Source organism: Euleptes europaea, chromosome 9 (assembly GCF_029931775.1).
Source record: "Euleptes europaea isolate rEulEur1 chromosome 9, rEulEur1.hap1, whole genome shotgun sequence".
NCBI lineage: Eukaryota > Metazoa > Chordata > Lepidosauria > Squamata > Sphaerodactylidae > Euleptes > Euleptes europaea.
Genome location: NC_079320.1, coordinates 40,249,972 through 40,271,289, shown reverse-complemented (window position 1 = coordinate 40,271,289; position 21,318 = coordinate 40,249,972). Strand labels below are relative to the sequence as shown.

At 45.0% G+C, this 21,318-nt stretch overlaps 1 protein-coding gene across 1 annotated transcript in view; it reads left to right on the top strand.

Annotated features, from left to right (window-relative positions):
* TBC1D9 (TBC1 domain family member 9) overlaps positions 1-21,318 on the top strand; it is a 62,874-nt gene that overhangs the window by 23,225 nt on the left and 18,331 nt on the right. The window contains exons 2-7 of the mRNA XM_056855375.1: positions 3,394-3,504; positions 11,246-11,364; positions 12,767-12,995; positions 15,295-15,556; positions 16,860-17,067; positions 19,246-19,452. Coding sequence (XP_056711353.1) covers positions 3,394-3,504; positions 11,246-11,364; positions 12,767-12,995; positions 15,295-15,556; positions 16,860-17,067; positions 19,246-19,452 — 1,136 coding nt within the window. The remainder of the gene's footprint in view (positions 1-3,393; positions 3,505-11,245; positions 11,365-12,766; positions 12,996-15,294; positions 15,557-16,859; positions 17,068-19,245; positions 19,453-21,318) is intronic.

Below are 21,318 nucleotides of genomic sequence, written 5' to 3'. Positions count from 1 at the left end.
TGAGAAAGCTACCTTGGAGGTCCTGGCTTTTAGTCTCCTGCCTAGCAACCTAAATTTGGATTCCAAGACCTCCGGACTACATTTCCCAACGTCATTGGTGTCAACATGCACCACAACCACTGGCTCTTCCCCAGCACTATCTACCAGACTACCTATATGACGGGTAATGTCCGCAACCTTCACACCAGGCAGGCAAGTCACCATGCGATCCATGCACCCGCCAGAAACCCAGGTATCTACATTCCTAAGGATTGAATCCCCCACTACAAGAAGCCCCTATCCCCTCTGAGGCATATCCTCGGTACGAGAGGATATCTGTTCACCCACCAAGAAAGAGGTCCCTTCTAATGTACCACATCCTTCAACCTCAGTGAGACGGCCTCCTTCCCCAAGGGCTCCATCATCCGAGACTGGCAGGTTGCCGTCACTTTGGGACTGGGATGTGACTGTTTCATCCCTGGAATCCTTAGTCACCCCTCTCTCTACCTGCCTCAGCTCATCCAGTTGAGCTACCTTGGCCTCAAGGAAGTGAACTCACTTCCTGAGAGCCAGGAGCTCCCTGCACTGAGCACACACCCACGACTTCTGTCCAGCAGGCAGATAATCATACATGTGACACTGGATAGCCCCCCGACCCGTGCTGGCTTTCTACCTTCATAACTGGTATTTTATTAATTAATTAATTTATTATTATATTATTCTTTGGTGTTGTAACCCTGCCCTTTATTCTCTTGAACTCTTCCTGTACCAAATAAGAACTGAGCGCCGAAGTTCCTTGCCCTGCAGCTATCTGCTGCTAATTCAAATAGATCAGGGGTCGGCAAGCTCATTAGTCAAAAGAGCCAAATATCAACAGTACAACGACTGAGATTTCTTTTGAGAGCCAAATTTCTTAAACTTAAACTATATTGGTAGGTACACTGTTTATTAACTTGATAAACTTTAATTAAAGTTTTAAGTCTTAATTAAACTATAGGTACACTGAATAAAACTTGATATCATACTTAATAGTGATCTTATTTATTGATAAAAATTAAATTGTAAGTCCCTGCCATTTCCCCCTCCCTGTCCGGAGTCCTCATCTGGAGGCCTGGTCTACCGCCATAAAAGCCTATTGGTAGACCTGGCCTCTGGCGGAGTCCCATTGGGAGGCCAGGTCTACCCATTGGCTTTCTTGGCAGTAGACCTGGCCTCCGGAGGTCCTTATAAGCCAATTGGTAGACCTGGCTTCTGAAGGGGGACTTTTCCCCTCCTCGGAGTCCAGGTCTACCGCCAAGAAAGCCAGTGGGTAGACCTGGCCTCCCAAAGGGACTCAGCCGGAGGCCAGGTCTACCAAAAAAAGCCCGCCCCACCCAACAGCTGATAGGCGGGGGGGCAGGAACTGCTGAGCCGCCCACCCAGCAATCGCACGGCTAGAGGAGAGGGGAGGCTTTAGCCTCCCAACCATTGAGGGAAAGGGAAAGGGGGACCCGGCCATTCTCCACGGCGGGGGGGGGGGGAGAGACAGCGTGCCCACTCGCCCGCTCTCTCAGGCGCGCCGGCTCCGCAGCCTGGCTGCCGGCGCGAGCTGGCACAAGAACAGGGGCTCCGAACCAAGTTTGGAGAGCCGCACTCAACGGGCCAAAGAGCCACATGCGGCTCGGGAGCCGCAGTTTGCAGACCCCTGAAATAGATATTCAAGTTTCTCGGTACTCAACTGGATGGAGAGAATTACTCTGCCAAGATAACAAGAGCCACAGGGCAAGAGCCTCTGGCGAGCAGGAGCCTTAGAATTGAAATGCTCACAGCCTCCACCTCTGACACACAAGCTCCAATCACAACAACCCCACTTAACAAGGTAAAAATCAAGCTTTCAGGCAGCAATCAACCTTAATCACCCACTGGCACAACAATCACAACCCTCTCCCAGCAAACCTCAATTAAATTCTCAGTTTAGTTGGGCTTCCCAGTGTTTTTAAAAAGGCAAAGTTTAAACTCACCCCTCCCTGTAGTCCCCAGCCCAGCTGAATAAAAAAAAAAACGTTGTTTAACTTAGTGCCATAAAAAAGCTTAGACTAACAAAGTTTCAGTTTCCAATCCTGAAACCTCTGTTACAGGGACAGAACTTTTTTCCTGTCCAGTGGGCAGGAACAATTCAGTTCTAGACCAATGGAGGGACATGTCTCCTTCATTGGGCTGGATCTGAAGAACTGTGAGCAGAAGAAAAATAGTCATTAGTGTAACACTTGCACAAGTACTTGATGGATAAGATCAAACAGAGCTGTAATAGGTAGATTCTGTAGCACAGGAGTTTGTGAGCTTGTTGAGCCTGTGGGCACTTTTGGATTTTGACAGCAATTAATGGTCACCGGCACTAAATGGCTTCTGTGTGAGGTACAGCTGACCACAAAATGGCTGCCATGGAATCGGTTTCAGAATGGTGGGAGAATGTACTTGTTAACTGAATGTACTTGTAAGATGGATGCAGTTGTTTCAACAACAGCTGCTAGACAGCTCTTCTGAACACCTCTTGCTCTAGTAAGGTGGGGAAAATCTACGAGCAAGAAAGTTGGACTATAAGTGAAATAAATAAAAATAAATAACATTGGCTCTTTATTTGGGTGCCAGGAAACATATCAGTGGGTGACATGGCATGCAAAGGAGTATGTTGGTGATCACTGCCTTAACAGTGCTTCTGTTTGCACAAAAATAGGCTTGATTTAAATATGATGCTGGTGGAGCATCTGGTAAGATCTACTTTCTCGTGGATCTTGCACTCATGGAGTGTCCTGTTTAAACTGGGCTGCTACCTGACTACACAGCCACAAATAGCTGCAATGCAGCCCAGTTTAAATGAGATGCTGTGGGGAGGGGTGCAATGTTCCATGGGAAAGTGATTTTGTCTTGCCATTGTCCATGTTTAAATCAGGTCTTAGTTTTACTTTTCTTGGGTAGGATATCAAACAGCCCTTGTGCGTGAAATGCAGAAGGGCACCTTTGGCCCTGGCCTGTGATAACAAAAATTATATTGTATGTTATCTTCAGATGTAACCGCATTCTCTAAAATTGGCCAGGTGAAGCGATTTTCTCAGCACTGGGTCAAAATTCACAATTCTCTTATCTCACCAGAAAAAAAGTGTTATTTTTAAAATAGCTTGATATATGTTCTATTTAGCTTGTGTGATGAAACAGATGCAGGCATATTTTTATAAGCTTTATTTGTATCTGAACCTTCATATACAGAACAACACTACATCCAGAGGACAGTTTAGCTATTGTTCATGTTTGTGCTCATATTTCAGATTTATCTTTATTATTAATCTATTTTGGGTAAGATGTTCTGTTATGCTGCAAGTTTTTATGCCCTTTACAAGAAATCAGCATGGTTCACTAACTAAACTAATTTTTCTCCAGGTCTTCTTGTGGGCACTCTTGATGTTGTACTAGATTCTAGTGCAAGGGTGGCACCATATCGAATCCTCTATCAAGCCCCGGACTCTATGATATACTGGACTATTGCCTGTGGTGAGTATATAAACTCTGAGCAGTTTACTAGAGGTTAGACTGTCCTCATAGTTTGTAGCTCATTGGAGTATTGTGTTGTGTGCTGTATTTCTTACGGTACTGGTACAGAAAAGGCAGTTTATAAGACAAATGCCAAGTAAGACGACGACATCCTCCTCCTCCTGCTGCTGGTGCTGGTGCTGCTGCTGCAATTAGTCCCAGCTAGTTTCCTGTATTAACCAGAGTGGGGAAAGACATAAAGACCATTTATTTGTATCAAACATTTGTTTACAATACATCTTTGCAATTATTGTTGCATGTAAACTCCTGTAACCTAGTAAGGTCACTTGAACTGGTGTCTCCGGCCTACAGTAGAAGTAATGTTGCTGATCTCTTAACCATGGCTAATGCAGAAAAAGTTTGTTGCAAGCTCATGCCCTTCTGCCTCTTCCCTCACTTCCTGTCCAAAATGAGTTTTCTGTCACCCTTTCCTTTTCAGATTAACTATGGTGTAGTTTTTGCAGTGGTGCTTACTGTGGTTAATGTCTGTCAGCATTTACTTTAGCCGGAATTATCAATTAGCAACAAACAGTCATTTCAAACGCTGGTTAAGAGCTCAAACTAGTTAGCAATAACCATGGTTAACACTGGTGCAAACACTTCTGTTGGGCCCCTTTTCCTAATTACTAACTGGAATAGCCGCATAGTTTTTTGTAAATCTTTTGTTTGGCAAGAGAGGGATTGTGGTTTCGTTTGGCAGAAAAGTATAAATGCATTTGTGATTAAAGTAATTTACTTTAGAAGTCTTCATTGCATACCTGCGAAAGCAAATCACAAAAATTGTTTTAATTGAGTCAGAGGTGATCTCTTGGGAAGCTGCCTTTCATCTTGCTGTGTGTTTGTGGTGACCATTTCACTTGTATGATTGCTTTAATAAGGCAGTCTTGTTTTGAGTCTTTCAAACTCTAATTTGCAGAATATGTGGCGCTCAAATCCTATGCACATGTACTTGGAAGTACCGGTAAGTCCCATTGGTTTACTACCAAGTATGTGTGGGATTTCAGGTTAGTTTGTTTGATTATACAGATGTAGAAGTCTGCACCCATCAGCTTTATTTCTTGTGGTATAAAGAACTGCAGTTTATTTCTTTGCATCTGCCTATCATAAAGGACAATCCGTTTGAGGTAGTGACTAAAATATGAAATACTTACAGTGTCCTGTCTTTCTTCCCATCCTAAGGTAATGTGATGTGAAAATATCTCCTCACAGCAGATCTTTGAAGTAATTTCACAGATTCAGGCTGCTCTGTGATAGTTCCCGTTTTCTTGGAACAAGTATGAAATTGTACCATTGGTTTTAGTGTGTGTCAGGCTGTTATCTCGGTTTCTATGTTGCCTCTGTTCCTTTGCTGAACCGTCCAGACTTCAAGGACGGCTCCACATACCAAAGCCTGGGAACGCTACCCCTGGGAAAGTGTGCTCTGTTTATGCTTTGTGTACTTTGTAATCTCCCGCCGTTTTCAAGCTTTATATTGCCAACTAACGAGCAAGAACCTCATAGCTGTCATCTTATCCTCAATGCACTGTATTGCCTATTTGACCAGTAAAAGCCATCTGCTTGGATTCTAATTGTCTCTGTGGTGATTTCTGGTTCTTTGGGTCAAGAGCTTACATTAGAGGATAAGATGACAGCTATGAGGTTCTTGCTCGTTAGTGGCCCGCCTCTTCGTGTCACATGTCTTTAGGCTACATTCGTTTCCGCGCAAGATAGTCTGTGACCGCGGCAATAGCTTTGTTGCAAAGTTTTGGAAAGCTTTTCTCAAATTGGTGGGGGTGGAACAAGGATTGTCTAGTGCATACCATCCCCAAACAGATGGCCAGACCGAACGTGTTAATGCTGTACTTGAATGTTATTTGCGCTGTTATGTCAATTACCACCAAGATAACTGGGTAGAACTGTTGCCTTTTGCAGAATATGCTTACAATAATGCTGTACATCAATCCACTGGTTTCAGCCCGTTCTATGCAATCTATGGACAGGACTTCGGTCCTATCCCCCCAGTAGAAGATTTGGAGGGGGAGGGGGATGCCGACATTGCCTCTTGGGCACACGCCCTCCGCACCACATGGCCTTGTCTAATGTAAGCTCTTGACCCAAAGAACCAGAAATCACCACAGAGACAATTAGAATCCAAGCAGATGGCTTTTACTGGTCAAATAGGCAATACAGTGCATTGATGATAAGATGACAGCTATGAGGTTCTTGCTCGTTAGTTGGCAATATAAAGCTTGAAAACGGCAGGAGATTACAAAATACATAAAGCATAAACAGAGCACACTTTCCCAGGGGTAGCGTTCCCAGGCTTTGGTATGTGGAGCCGTCCTTGAAGTCTGGACGGTTCAGCAAAGGAACAGAGGCAACATAGAAACCGAGATAACAGCCTGACAGTGTGTCAGACATTCGATTGTTGCACCAAAACCCCAAAAAAGCTGATAATATTGATCTGTCTTTGATAGGCATAATATATTTGATATTTATAATATCAGCTGTAATTCTCAAGATGACAAGTTCAATTATTTATAATATGAAAGTAATAAAAGTTGAAATGTGGATGCTATCTATTAAAATACTATACATATTTAGGGATGCTTGTGAAGTTGGCTCAGAATTTAAACTTCAGCCATTCAGAAAACCCACCTTCAAATGGGGAGTGAGTCCCAAAGTTTCTGATTCTTTGTCAGACAACAATTTCCACTTCACTCTTCAAGAATATGCTTCCAGATGCCTGGTGCATTTTGGGAAATGTAGGTTCCAGAATTCACAGGGTGCTAAGAGCACTAGGTCACTTGCAGGGGAAGGAGGAAGGAAGGATGAAAGGAAGAGATTTCCCCTCTTCTCCATAGCATGCTGACACCACCCTCTCACTCACTAGAAGGGCAGAAAATTTAGAGTGAGGTGGAATAGAAAGAGGAATTTTTGAGGGAGGGTACCCTGAATTCCATGGTGCTACTAGTGACCACAAGCTCCCCAAGTGCTTAGAATCAAGTTCATCATAAAACAGACTATTTGCAGATATAGCTGCAACTAGGTCATTTTCTCTCAGCTCAGTTCTGAGGGAAGCCAGCCCTATAATCTTTCTACATTCAGAACTCTATGTAGAATCTTTCTGCATTCAGAACTCTTATGTAGTGGAAAGAAAGTACATGTAACATTTGAGTTAGGGGTACTTTAATGTATTGCAGTTTGTTTCTTACTTGCAAACCGGGATACTAACAGCTCATTCCTGAGCTTGCGGCGGCCAGGGACAGCATAGCCGAGTTGCCTCCAAAGAAGTTCCCTGGCCGCTGCAAGGCTTAAAAAAGCCTTTTTAAAATCTTGAAAAAGAAAATGGGGCTTCCCCCCACATTGAAAACAGCAATACTGTGCCAGGAAAAACCTGGTGCAGCAACGTTGTTGCTGGAGGGGGCATTCCTGGGCTGGACGGGCTTTGGAAGCTGACTACCATCAGCTCCGCCCCTGGGAACGCCCCCCCCTCACGCCGGCGCCACATTTCTCTTCCAGGATTTAGGATTTAGGTCCCGGAGAGACTGCTCGTCGGAGGAGTGGCGTGCAGCTCCGCGGTGCCCAGGCACCAACAGAACTGCCCCCGCTGCGAGCGTAAGTGCCTCTTATTCTGTGATAAGAGGCCACTTACACTTACACTGGCAGTGGGGTTATGCCGCCTCCAGACCACTTTCAGCCCCCCCACCTCAAGAATGGGCTGCAAACCACCTGATTTAAAAATCCTGCTTTGTGGGTAAGCAACAAGCATCAGTTTGCTAAAGTGTCCCAGTAGGGACATTACTGGTGTTTGTTCGTGTCATCTTGTTTCTATGTGACTCTGTGACTGTGTTCAATCTGTGGCTATCTGTGGCTGCTTCCACCACTCCCAGTAACCCTGTGCAGGCATCCCAGTCACATGGGCACTCACCACACAGGGAGAGAGAATGAGCACAAGCACGCTGACTTCACCCCTGCCTCCACCTGACTGCCGAGTGGTCCACATGAAGCAGACCCTGGGAGGAAGTTCCAGCATGCTCCACTCTCTCCCCACAATTGGCATTTTTTTTTGCAGGGAGGGGGTTGTATCTGTATGTTGCCACAGCTTGCTTATGGGCCAGTTAACCCTCTAGTAATGTGGACTTGAGTAACTCATTTAGGATGTCTAAAAATTTTATCTCTTTGGCTTGACTATTTATTTGTTTTGTCAAAGTGTAGGGATGCCCTTTTTAAAGGAGGGCAAACAACTAAGAATATAGAAACAAAAGTAATTTAGAAGATGACTTCGGAGCAGAGATGAATAGTGATAGTGTGGTAACAAAAAGCATTTTTATTGCTCAGCAGAAAACGAGCCATCTTTTTACATCCCTCTAGTGATTTAACTATATTACCTATATGTTGTGTTAGAGCTCTCTGTGGGTATGTAAAGGCTACAGATAGAAGAATTCAGTCCTTAATGTCACATTCAGAGTTATAACCGTGCATTTTTGTGCAGTAATCTCAAGCGAAGATCAGTATGATGATCACATATGAGCTTTTGTAGTGACTGTTTAAATTATGTAGGCTTTCAGTAATGATTTGTGTTCAGAGTGCAGAGTAGAAATGCAAGGCCTCCCTGGAATGGCTCAAAATGATCTCATTCCTTATCAGCAGAATTGTGTCAGGGAAGCTTATACTTGCAGTTCCCTGGAAATAATTTCTGCACAAAGTTAGCTTTATAAGGTGGTGCATAGGGAATAATGGATTTGCTCATTGTATATACCTATGACTTCCTGATGCTTTAGTGATTACAGAATATATGTTCTAATACTCTAAGAATTTGGGGTTGCAGGATAATTTACAAGAATAATCTAGCTGGAGTTAAGCATTTTTAAAATTACATTAATTAAAATAGGAGGCAGTTTAAGCACAGGCTTAACTTTCCCATTGAACAGATATATTAAGAGCACCTCTCTCAATGCAACTTACCGTATATACTCGCGTATAAGCCGAGTTTTTCAGCCCAGGCCGCCTTTTTCAGCCTGGCCGCCTTTCCCTGGCCGGGAGGGGCCTGCCTGTGCAGGCAGGAGGCCCCCGCCGGCCGCGCGCCTGGCCGCCTTTCCCTGGCCGGAAGGGGCCTGCCTGCGCAGGCAGGAGGCCCCCGCCGGCCGCGCCACGCCGGCCGCGCGCCTGGCCGCCTTCTTCTGGCTGGGAGGGGCCTTGCGGAGGCCCCCGCCGGCCGCGCCACGCCGGCCGCGCGCCTGGCCGCCTTTCCCTGGCCGGGAGGGGCCTGCCTGCGCAGGCAGGAGGCCCCCGCCGGCCGCGCCACGCCGGCCGCGCCTGGCCTCCTTTTTCTGGCCGGGAGGGGCCTGCCTGCGCAGGCAGGAGGCCCCCGCCGGCCGCGCCGCTGCCGGCTGCGTGCCTGGGCGCCTTCCTCCGGCCGGGAGGGGCCTCCTGCCAGCCCAGGAAGGCCCCACCGCCGCCGCCGATTCGCCGCCCCTTCAGGTAAGTAGGGGTTCAGGGGCTCTTCCCCCTCCCCCCCTTGGATGGCACTGGGGTCGGAGTGGGTTGGGGTGGGTTGGGGTGGGTTGGGAGGTCCCGGGAGGCCGGTGGGAGGGCGACCTGGGGCAGGGGCAAGATCTTCCCTGCGCTCTAAAATGGCGGCCGCCATTTTAGAGCGCAGCATTGCCGGTAAAGGGAATTTCTTATTGACCCTCGGCTTATACGCGGGTCAATAAGAAATTCCCTTTTCTGGCCTCAAATTTGGGGGGTCGGCTTATACTCGGGTCGGCTTATACCCGAGTATATACGGTAAATGAACTTTGGCTGGATTATACTTTATATTTACAGGTTTTGAGATACTTAACAGAAGATGGTTTCAATCCAATTTCCTTTTCTAAGTATGGATTATGCTTGTACTTCCATGATTTTCTAAATTGGCTCCTGAGCAATTACCGTATTTTTCGCTAAACTCCCCCACACTGCCATCCCAGGCAGCACAGAGCACTCCCCCCCCCCGCCCGGCTTCCAGGGAGTCCCTGGAAGCCGGGCGGGGGGTATTTAAACTGCTCTGCGCTGCCTGGGATGGCAGCATGGAGAACTTTCAAGACCAACAGCTGAGCCTCGGGACCGGGAAGTGCAGGGAGAGGTTAAACTGCTCTGCGCTGCCTAGGCAGCTTTGCCCTTCTCCCCGGGGCCGGATTCACACACATTCGCTCCATAAGACGCACAGACATTTCCCCTCACTTTTGAGGAGGAAAAAAGTGCGACTTATGGAGCAAAAAATATGGTAGTTGTATGTATTTGTTTTATTTTATGTATTATTGAAGTCATTTATTGGCTGTTTCTTCCTCTATCAAGATAGTGTGTAAACATAAATATAGAGACAGCCTGGAATACCACATGGATCCCAGTTTTCCAGTATTATTTGAGTCCCCCATAGGACTGTTACACTGGTATAATCATGGAGTATTTGTATATAAGTAAACAAAGCAGGGTTGTCATAAGTTGTCAGATGTGGATAACAACACTGGAAATTTTTGCAGGGTTATCAGAAGCCATTCTCTTTTCATCTCCTCCCCAGCCCACAATGTGATGATTGTAAAAGTTGGTGGTTTCTCTCCTCTTATGGTAGGAATCATTTGTAGGACAATTTTGAATACATTTATACTGCCCCCCCCAAAAAAAACCCAACACATTTTCTCCACATTAAAAGACCTGTGTTTCATAAGAATATGTGCTTAATGTGCCTTCCCCCATTCGCTGTGCTGCCAAAATAGTACAATTCAGAAAGTCTTGGATTTCGACAATTGGGTTGGAGTTGAGGATTTCATTTTGGCCATTTCTGCACCATTCACTTACAGCATATTATCCTCGTGTTTGACCTGCGAGATTTGGCTGCAAATTCCAAATTTCTGTCTGGATTTCATCACTTTCTCCATTGTATACGTTTTCCCCAAGAACAATTTTCCCTGTCCACACCTTCTAGGGAAAAGGTGATGTTCCGAAGGGGAGCGTGGTGCCATTCATGACATGGCGAATGCCCAAAATTCTCCCCCCTCTTCCCTTCCCCTGTTTTGTTTTTGTGTATGCACTCTAATGTTGGTGCGATGGTGTTCTATGATTGGATGCCGTCTCACCAGGTTACTTTTTTGTTCTTTTCCTTTGGTACTTTTGTGTGCTTCTTGTGTTTGTATGCCATTTTGAGAATCACTTCATTTGCACAGCATGTAGAAAGACCCTAACCACGCTCCCCTTCGGAACATCGTCGAGGGTGGGGGGAATGGTGCTGACATAAAAAGATAAGACATTTCATTAAACATTACAAACAATTAGTGTGTATACGGCCTTTGTTTAGTGAAGTACTGGAGGAAGACTCCTCAATTAGCAGATTGATTCATTGGTTCCAGCCAATTGGCCCCTATGACCAGCAGTCAAGATTACCATTTTAACAAAATTTAGTAAAGGCTTAAAAAATATCCAGGAAATTCAGTCTGCATACAAAAGTTGTCCTAGAATGTAAATTGGTGATCTAATCAGCTCATGGGTCAGGTGGGGTTCTTTTGGATAAAACTACTCTAATGTTTTGGTTTTTCCTCTTTCCTGCTTTCTTTTTGATCAGCTTCCATGCACATGTTGGTACCTGAATCAGATTTACCATGAGAAAATTGATTAAATTCTTTTGTGCTTTAAGATGAACAATTCACAGATGTTAAAGTAGCAGTTCGTTTTGTTTTTGTCATAGGTTGTTCAAGGAAAGAAATAACTGAGCACTGGGAATGGCTGGAACAGAATTTACTGCAAACTCTTTCAATCTTTGAAAATGAAAATGACATAAACACGTTTGTCAGAGGAAAAATACAGGTAGCACATGTATTCTCCCCACAGTTAATTATCCAGTTTGTTCTTATACTTGACCTGCTAGTTCATTTATTTTGCTTTTAGCAAAATGCTGTTTGTTGTAGAAATATGGTCAAGTCTAGTCTGAGGGAAAATACTTCATTGTCAAAGGGATGTATCAGTGTGATCAAATAATTGAGATAGGTTGAGATCCAAAAAGTTCCTTCAGGAACAAACAAGAGCAGAGCCAGCACCAGGGATTGATATGGTTGGGCACCTGCAAAGATTCACAGCCTGGCCCAACTGCAGACACTGGGCAGTCTTGCATTTCCCTATGAGAGAAGTGCCTAGAGGCAGTGGAAGAATCAGAGCATAGGGCACTCAGATTTGCTTCTTAGAATCATAGAGTTGGAAGGGGCCATACAGGCCATCTAGTCCAAGCCTATGCTCAATGCAGGATCAACCTAGAGCATCTCTGACAAGTGTTGAACAAGCCGCTGCTTGAAGACTGCCAGGGATCTCCCCACCTCCCTAGGCAGCCAATTCCACTGCTGAACTACTCTTACTCTAAAAAAAATCCCCCCAATGTCCAGCCAGTACCTTTCCACCCATAATTTATACCCATTATTGCAAGTCCTATCCTCTGTTGCCAAAAGGAACTTCTTCCTCCAAGTACTCTTTTCAGACTTCTCAGCTTAGAGACCTGTGCCATACTGATGTAACTCTTTCTTCTTTTAAAGCTGCTGGCACCAATGGGACTAAAAAGGAGGGCCACAATTGGAGAAAAGAGAAGGAGCATTAATTGGGAGAGCAGATAGCTGCAATGGGGAGGGCAAAATAGAGTTTCATTGAGGGGGAAAAGTGGTCACAATCAGGGTGGAACGAGAACATGGCTGTAATGGAAGGGCTTATGGTCATCCTGTATTTGAAAGACCCATAAAACTTGGGAGTTAGCCCCAGCCAAATGCATGTAATAGACTAATGGGTTTTCTGATTGATTAAATCTGGTACTGGCAAACTTCAGTGCCATTTTGCAAGATGCTTTTGAAATTCCACCAATTTCAAAAGTAGGTTTACTATACAGCATGGGGGTGCCGTTGTTCTAGTTAAATTAAATCCAAAGCTTCCTTGTGAGTGTGGAACTAGTTGTGTGGTTCTTTGGATACTGTCCATATGGATTTCCCAGTTCAAAGGCTTTTGTGAATTAGATGTATACTTCTGTGAGTTAATGTAGCAATTTAGATTTTATCCATCTGTACTCATTTCTATACTACACTGATATGTTGTTTTGCAAATCTGCTTGTAGTCACATGTCAGTGCCAGTCTGTCCCAAAAAATGTGTGTGTGTTGTTGGTATTGAAATACAAAGTATGCAGGTACACTATGTGTATTGTGATCAACTCTATTGTGTGATCTTCTGCTGCAGGGCATCATTGCAGAATATAACAAAATTAACGGTATCAAAGAGGATGATGATACTGAAAAATTTAAGGAAGCAATAGTGAAGTTCCACAAACTGTTTGGAATGCCAGAGGAAGAGAAACTGGTGAATTACTATTCTTGCAGTTATTGGAAAGGGAAGGTCCCACGCCAGGGCTGGATGTATCTTAGCATTAACCACCTCTGCTTTTATTCCTTTCTCATGGGCAGGGAAGGTATGTATGAGCGGGTTCTGTGTTTATTGATGTGGTGCAAATATTTGAGACAAGACTGTTCTTAAAATGTTAATGTATGAAAGCATAAATAGCAGCCTTTCCAAGTATATAGATTAAGTCCTCTGAGTTTGCTGTAGTGTGTGGGGCTGCTTATAGGATGTCGAGCCATGTTTAATGTCCCAACAGGGTTAGTTGCCTGTGCATTTTAAAGATCCTACCTCTGTGTAGTTCTGAGACATGTTGGTTTTAATTTGGGGGCTGTAGTGGCAACATGTTATGCTACTGTGCGGTGAGTCTCAACAGAGTACCGTATATACTCGGGTATAAGCCGACCCGAGTATAAGCCGACCCCCCCAAACTTGAGGCCAGAAAAGGGAATTTCTTATTGACCCGCATATAAGCCGAGGGTCAATAAGAAATTCCCTTTTCTGGTAAAGCTGCGCTCTAAAATGGCGGCCGCCATTTTAGAGCGCAGGGAAGATCTTGCCCCTGCCCCAGGTCGCCCTCCCACCGGCCTCCCGGGACCTCCCAACCCACCCCAACCCACCCCGACCCCAGTGCCATTCAAGGGGGGGAGGGGGAAGAGCCCCTGAACCCCCTACTCACCATGAGAGGCGGCGGCAGGAAGCAGCGGCGCAGCCTTCCCGGCCCTGCAGGAGGCCGCTGCCGGCCCGAAGAACCCTCGCGGGCCCGGCGGGGATGGCGGCGCGGCCTTGCTGGACCTGCAGGAGGCCCCTGCTGGCCGGAGGAACCCTCGCGGGCCCGGCGGTGGCGGGGGGCGGCGACGAGGCCTGCCTGCTCCCAGGCAGGCCCCGCTGGCCGCTCCCAGGCCGCAGGAAGGTGAGCGGGGAGGCGGCGGGGGCGGCGGCGAGGCCTGCCTGGGAGCAGGCAGGCCCCGCAGGCCGCTCCCAGGCGAGCGGGCCGGCGGCGGGGGGGCGGCGGCGGCGGCGAGGCCTGCCTGCTCCCAGGCAGGCCCCGCTGGCCGCTCCCAGGCCGCGGGAAGGCGAGCGGGGAGGCGGCGGGGGCGGCGGCGGGGGCGGGGGCGGCGGCGAGGCCTGCCTGGGAGCAGGCAGGCCCCGCTGGCCGCTCCCAGGAGAGCGGGCCGGCGGCGGGGGGGCGGGGGCGGCGGCGAGGCCTGCCTGGGAGCAGGCAGGCCCCGCTGGCCGCGGGAAGGCGAGCGGGGAGGCGGCGGGAAGGCGAGCGGGGAGGCGGCGGGGGCGGCGGCGAGGCCTGCCTGGGAGCAGGCAGGCCCCGCTGGCCGCTCCCAGGAGAGCGGGCCGGCGGCGGGGGGGGGGGTGGGGGGCGGGGGCGGCAGCGAGGCCTGCCTGCTTCCAGGCAGGCCCCGCTGGCCGCGGGAAGGCGAGCTGGTAGGCGGCGGGGGCGGCGGCGAGGCCTGCCTGGGAGCAGGCAGGCCCCGCTGGCCGCTCCCAGGAGAGCGGGCCGGCGGCGGGCGGGGGCGGCGGCGAGGCCTTCCTGCTCCCAGGCAGGCCCCGCTGGCCGCTCCCAGGCCGCGGGAACGCGAGTGGGCCGGCAGCGAAGGATGGCGGCAATGGTAGGTTTTCCTCCTCCCTCCTCCCCCCTCCCCTACCCTACCGTATTGACCCGAGTATAAGCCGAGTTGGCTTTTTTCAGCCCTTTTTTTGGGCTGAAAAACTCGGCTTATACTCGAGTATATACGGTATGCTACTGAAAATGTCACAGTGAACAAAGCTTTGTGGAGGGCAAGGAGAGGGAGAATTGACCTAATCCTTATTTTTGTAATTGGTTGCTATTGCTCCAGTGTTTCACTTACTCCAATGTAGTCACTTGATAACTTGGAAATCAAATGCTGAAAGTAGCAGAAACATCATACAAACAAAATATGAACCAGTGTGCTGGTTCTTATTTAACTGATAATTTTTATATGTAAACAACTACAGTTTTGCTCCAAAGAAGGTGAGGGTGGTTCAGATAAAGCATTTATCATTTGCATGATCATTTCTTAAGAAGTGCTTAGCCGTACATAATTGTTGTTTTCGTCTAGCCGTCAGCTCACCAACATCCTGGCACCAGGATGTGCATTTTACAAACATTCCTAATGCCTGAATCAATGTTGCATATGAAGTAATCACAATACCTTTGTATTACCTTAAGATTCTGTCTCAGTTTTCTGTTACTGCACTCTGGACCGTGACCAGGATAGGGTGCGACACTGTATTAAAGTGCTAAAATAGGGTTTACGTGTGTAGATCTGTCTATTATTTTGTTTTTTGAAATGTGGAGTGATCTTTTCCTGCTGAAACTTTGCTTCTTTTGTCAGCCAAGCTAGTCATCCGGTGGGTTGACATTATCCAGCTTGAGAAGAATGCGACTCTGCTTTTACCCGATGCGATCAAAGTTAGCACAAGGTCCAGCCAGCATTTCTTTTCCGTTTTCCTCAACATCAATGAAACATTCAAGCTAATGGAACAACTTGCCAATATAGCCATGAGGCAACTCTTGGATAATGAAGGGTTTGAACAAGACAGGTCACTGCCCAGACTTAAAAAGAAATCCCCTAAAAAAGTATCTGCCCTAAAACGGTAGGTATATTTCCGTGCTTCTTTTTAATTCAGAGACCAGTGGAATCCCCAACTGAAACTAACCCTGAATGCGAGTATCTATCTGTTACGTTTTCAACAGCACTTCCTCCATGAAGTTCATGTGTGGTGACCTACCCTCACGACAGTCTATGATTTAGGTCAGGCAGGGTGGGAGACACCCAGTAAGCTCCTTAGCTGAGTGTGGATTTGGTGCCAACAACCTTTGTAACTGCTTTTTCTTAAATGTATTATCATTGCTTTGCTTTCCTCCTCTCCTTTAGATTTAGAACTGGGACTTGTCTCTTTTTTGTTGGCATAAAGCCCCAGGCCCAAATAATTATGCCATGTTTTTGAAAGGGCTGGTTCACACATAATCCATAGATGCTGATTGAAGGGTGCAGGAGAAGAGAGCCTTGGGCCTGTGCTGCTTCTCCCATTGCACATATTACCCAGATTACAGTTTGTTGCGTATATCCTTTGAACTTCAAAATATTGTAGTCAAATGCTGTAAATTTTCTTATTGCTAAAGGATAATTTGTGGAATGTTGCATTTAAGTATCCTAGAAATTCCACCTTTTGGCAAATTTCAAACATCGCATATAAGTGTGTATATAAAATATATATAATAAAATACCGTGGTACGTGGTCCAGCAGAAAATCCTGCTATAGATATATAGCAATAACTTGCATGGTGCAGTGGTTAGTGTTAGATCTGGGTTCATAGCCAATCCATCAGCAATGAACTGGATGATCTGGGGGAAGCTGCTAGCTGCCAGTTGGATATTCCATCAGTGATACCAGTGATCTACCATACAGAATTATTGTGAAGATGCAAATATAAAGGGTTAGATTTTACACAGATTTGTCCCTTATTTCCTTCCCTCAAGCAGTCCAATCCAACCTGGAGAAGTTGATTCCTGGGGTTTTGAAACTCACTCAAACAAATAAGATGTGTGTTGACAGACGAGAGAAGAAGAGATTACTTTGCCCTCTCCCCACTGAATCCTCAGTACCCATATGATTATTGATTCACATGGTACCATGATCCCAGGAATCAACTTTCCTAAGGTTGAGCAGGCTTGTTGGGGTGAGGGGTACATAGGGAATATCCCCATCTTACACTCATGAATCAAGAGATCAAACTCAGACTGTGGAACACAGCAATGCATATATAGCCAGAGTGCTACAGAGATATTAATGTTAGTAAATTGTTATTAAAAAAGCAAATTTGCAATATAATTTATAGGAAAATGCATGCCATACTTTAAATATGTACAATAATACCCGTAAATGCTTGTTTTAGGGATCTTGATGCCAGAGCAAAGAGTGAAAGGTACCGTGCTTTGTTCCGGTTGCCTAAAGATGAAAAACTTGATGGACACACAGATTGCACTTTGTGGACTCCATTTAATAAAATGCACATTTTGGGCCAGATGTTTGTGTCTACAAATTACATCTGTTTTACTAGCAAGGAAGAACATTTGTGCAGCCTTATTATCCCTCTGCGAGAGGTGGGTGTCAAGGCTGTTTTTATTCTATTGTATATGTAAAATTATTTGTCATTGTCTTAGCTTCCCAGTACCATCTTAGCATATTTTTTTTCACAATCACTGCATGATTTACTGAAAATTGATTTTATCTCTCTTGCATTGATGAGAATATGTACAATTCTGGTCCTTGGTTGTTATTTTGTTTTCAAATATTTCCAAGTACTTTGCAATGAGTAGATAGACAAAGAAAGATACCTGATATGAAAGGTAAAAGGATTGGGGAGAGGAAATAAGATTTGCATACAAGCTCTTACACATTATTGCATAATGATTAGGTAGAATGGTCACTACAGGAGACTATTCTGAGAAAAAATTACCTTCAGTGCTAAAATGGTTCAGTATTGTTTGCTTATCAGTCAAGACAATGTATATGACAGAGATATTTTTAAGAGATCATTGAAGGCCTTAACCATAACCCCATGATATCATTAGGGTATTTCCTGCTACGTTAAGAGACTGGTTATGATTCTAAGTTCCACTGTATCCTTGAGGCATCAAAATAGGACCGAGGTGGCTTGTAGGTACAGAGGCTTCACTGAACGTTGTTGCTGTAGAGGTGCAAGGAACTGTCCCTGTTCTACATCATATCTCTTCTTGATCCTTTTAACCACCATGCTCTTAAGTTGCCACATACAGGAAGGCAGTTTACACAGGTAAGGCAGACACAGATTACCTTATTGCACTGAGAGAGACAAGTACAACAAACTGTAGGCCTCGTTGTGGCCTGTGACATTCCATCAGGATGTTAGAGAAAACAAGGAATATCACAGTGCTTTTCCTGTGTAAGGTATTGTTAATGTGGTATTCTTGCATGTCTGACAAAAGTAGTAGACAAGAAATTTAAAAGAAGCTGATGGGGGAGAATGAGGAAAGATCATTTAAGTAACTGAGACACAGCTGGTGATATTTGAAGACTACTTAACAGGATATGTTAAAGGAAAAACAAATTGCCTCTTTCAACTAATGAAACATTAAAACTCTGAACTAATGCTTGACCATAGATCATTAATTTTTTTTAAACCCTCTGTAAACTGAAACTAAAGCCTCTGTAAATTGAAACTCTATTATCCTGAAGCGCCTAATGCAATTTTTATTACTTCTGATAAACTATCTGAAAGCAGTGGTTTAAAGCTCTTAGAGATTTTCTTCATGTTCATGACAGAGATCTTTCAGTGTACTTCATTTCAGTGCATCATAACTACCCAGATGGACATAAACAGACACACATACACACAAACAATCTTTTACAAAAATAATTTCAGAAGAGCCAGTGTTGAGAATTAAGAAATTAACTATATGGGGCAGTGGGGTGCAATAATATGAGCTAATCTATATCCTTACTACTTTTAGACTTCAGCTACCATCTTGTAGGCTGCTGTTGCTCAGATCCTTTTCATCGAAAATGATATAGAGATGTCTTACACTATATAGTTGTAAGAGTTAAGTTTGCTATATGTGAAAATCACACTTCTTACACAATACATTCATTCACTTTGGCTGAACAATGAACCTGCATGGATCTGGGAGTTCTGGATGATTACCTAGCATCCCAGGTGTGACTGATAAACCCAGCTGGAATAGGAAGATGCTGATTTGTCAATGGGTATATTGGCTGGCCATATGAGGCTGAGATCCTTGTCTCCAACTGTGGGTATGCAGAAATGGATACACTGAATGTACTCTAGTTATTAGATTTATGATGCTGACAGCAATTCTATGCAGAGTTACTCCAGTCTTAGCCCATTGAAATTAATGGGCTTATACTGGAGTAACTCTCTTTAGGATTGCACTGTGAATGTACCAAAGGAAATCAGTAGTACAGCAGATGCACTGTATAGGTTGGATTCTGCCAGCTTTTCAGCTGGTAAAAAAGCAAAGATTTTGAGTTTCAAAAAAGCTAAGCTAGGGATCATAGGATTTGCATGTATAAAACCAACGTGGGCCAGGAGCTTGTAGTAAGGAGGGGAATTGGGAAGGATTTAATGAAAAAGTTGGCTGGATCCAGCCTTAAATGGCTAACTTTATAGGCTTCAAAATAAAAATTATGCTGTTGCTTATGTGATATACCAAAAAAAATGACCAACTGTATGTGTATACTCATTTATTTGTTTGCTTTTCTGTCCTTTCTCCCCCATTTAGGTGACCATTGTAGAAAAGGCAGACAGCTCGAGTGTATTGCCCAGTCCATTATCTATCAGCACAAAAAACAGAATGACTTTTCTCTTTGCCAATTTAAAAGACAGAGACTTCCTTGTACAGAGAATTTCAGACTTCCTTCAGCAAACTACTTCTAAAATATACTCTGAAAAGGAGATTTCTGGAAGTTATAACAGTTCAGATGATGAGGTGGGTAGAAAACAGACCTTTCTGTCCATAAAGTCAGTTACAGTTTAACATAAGTGCTTAATTATGAGTTACTGAGCAGAAGTAAGAAATTTGATATAAAGGCTTATTTTTTGTCTCTCAAGCTCCCTTGTTCTTAACAAAGTGGTTAGTCAGACATTTTGGTGGGCACATATTACTGTCCTTTCAAGCTAGGGTTGCTAATGGATGCTTTGGAGGATGGACTGTTGCATTATACCCTGCTGAGGTTTCTCCACTGGCTTCACCCCCAGTTCTTCAGGAATTTCCCAACCTGGAATTGGCAACCCTGTTCAAAGCCTATACTACCTGAAAGCAGTCATGTTGTGGATTGCTTGTTTAAAAATGCTTGCATGTCAACGTGTAAGCATGTCTTCAGGTCCAGCAAAATAGCCTGTTTGGCTTACTAATATTTTCTTTCGAAGATAAGCAGGGAGGGGGACCCTTGGGTCTACGCTGAGTCCTGAAGGTAGCACAAGACTCTTAAAAATGAGAGCTTTCTCCATTCATTGTATGGAGATAGTATGTTGTGCTAATCTGAAGAGAACTGATGGCTACTGCTGCTTTTTGTTTGACCTGGGCATTAAAAAATAGCAGCTGGCATGGCGGTGATCAGCAAAGTTTTGACCGGCAACTTACAACCCCTCCCCATCTGAAAAACATGATTTAAAAACCAAGTTGCTTCTGTTAAAATAAAGCTTTCAAGAATAACTGCAGGAAAAAATGATATATTTGCCCATGTTGGAAGATATCATCTTGTCTGGAATGTTGCCTGATGCTGTTGTCAGCAAAATGCCAAGTATTGAAGATTGAATGTTTGCCAACTTGCAAATGAAATTCAACCGCAGTAAAACCTACAGGAAAGTAGCATGATGGAGTGCACATACAAATTACAGTAATTAAATATAAACGTCATCTTGTCTATGTTGCAAATGGATTTCAATTATCTTGGAGAAATTACCAATCTGTAGAGAAAGGAAGAGTGTACACCATAGTGTCTAGCTTGCCAAATCTTGAAGTTAGGCACTTTTGTTGAATGAGCTAAAAAATAATAATTGCACTGAGCCATAAAACTGAAAACAAAACTCAGATAATTTAAATGTCATTTCAGAGGGTAGCCAAGTTGGTCTGCAGGAGTACAGCTAGATTTGAGTCCAGTAGCACCTTAGAGACCCAAGATTTTCAGGGTATGCGCTTTCAAGAGTCAAATCTCCCTTCATCATATTTCTTAAGAAGGGAGCTTTGACTCTTGAAAGCTCATACCCCGAAAATCATTCTGGTCTCTAAGGTGCTCCTGGACTTGAAGCTAGCTTATTTAAATTAGTCTTTAAACTTTGCTATTTTCGAGCATGGCATGAGAACATAGGAAGAGCCCTGCTGGATCAGACCAGTGGTCCATCTAGTCTGCCACCCTGTCTTAAACAGTGGGCAACCAGTTACTTTGGACACCCAGCAACATAGGTTAGAGACCAAGGCCTCCCCCTGATATTGCCTCCTGGCACTGGTATTCAGAGGTTTGTTGCCTCTGAATGTGGAGGTTCCTTTTAGTCACCATGGCTAGAGACCAGTTTTGTGCACTGCCAATAGTCCTTCAGTTCCTCCTACTAGTTCAATATGGTCATTGAGTAGAATGGTGGTAGAAAGTGCCATCAAGTCCTTGCTGACTTATGGCAACCCCATAGGGTTTTCAATGCAAGAGATGTTAGGAGGTGGTTTGCCATTGCCTTCCTCTGCGTGGGTTGAGAGAGTTCTGACAGAACTGTGACTGGCCCGAGGTCACCCAGCAGGCTTCATGTGGAGAGCTGTAGAATAGATCTGTGTAATTTGTGACACACAGAGACATGCCCACAC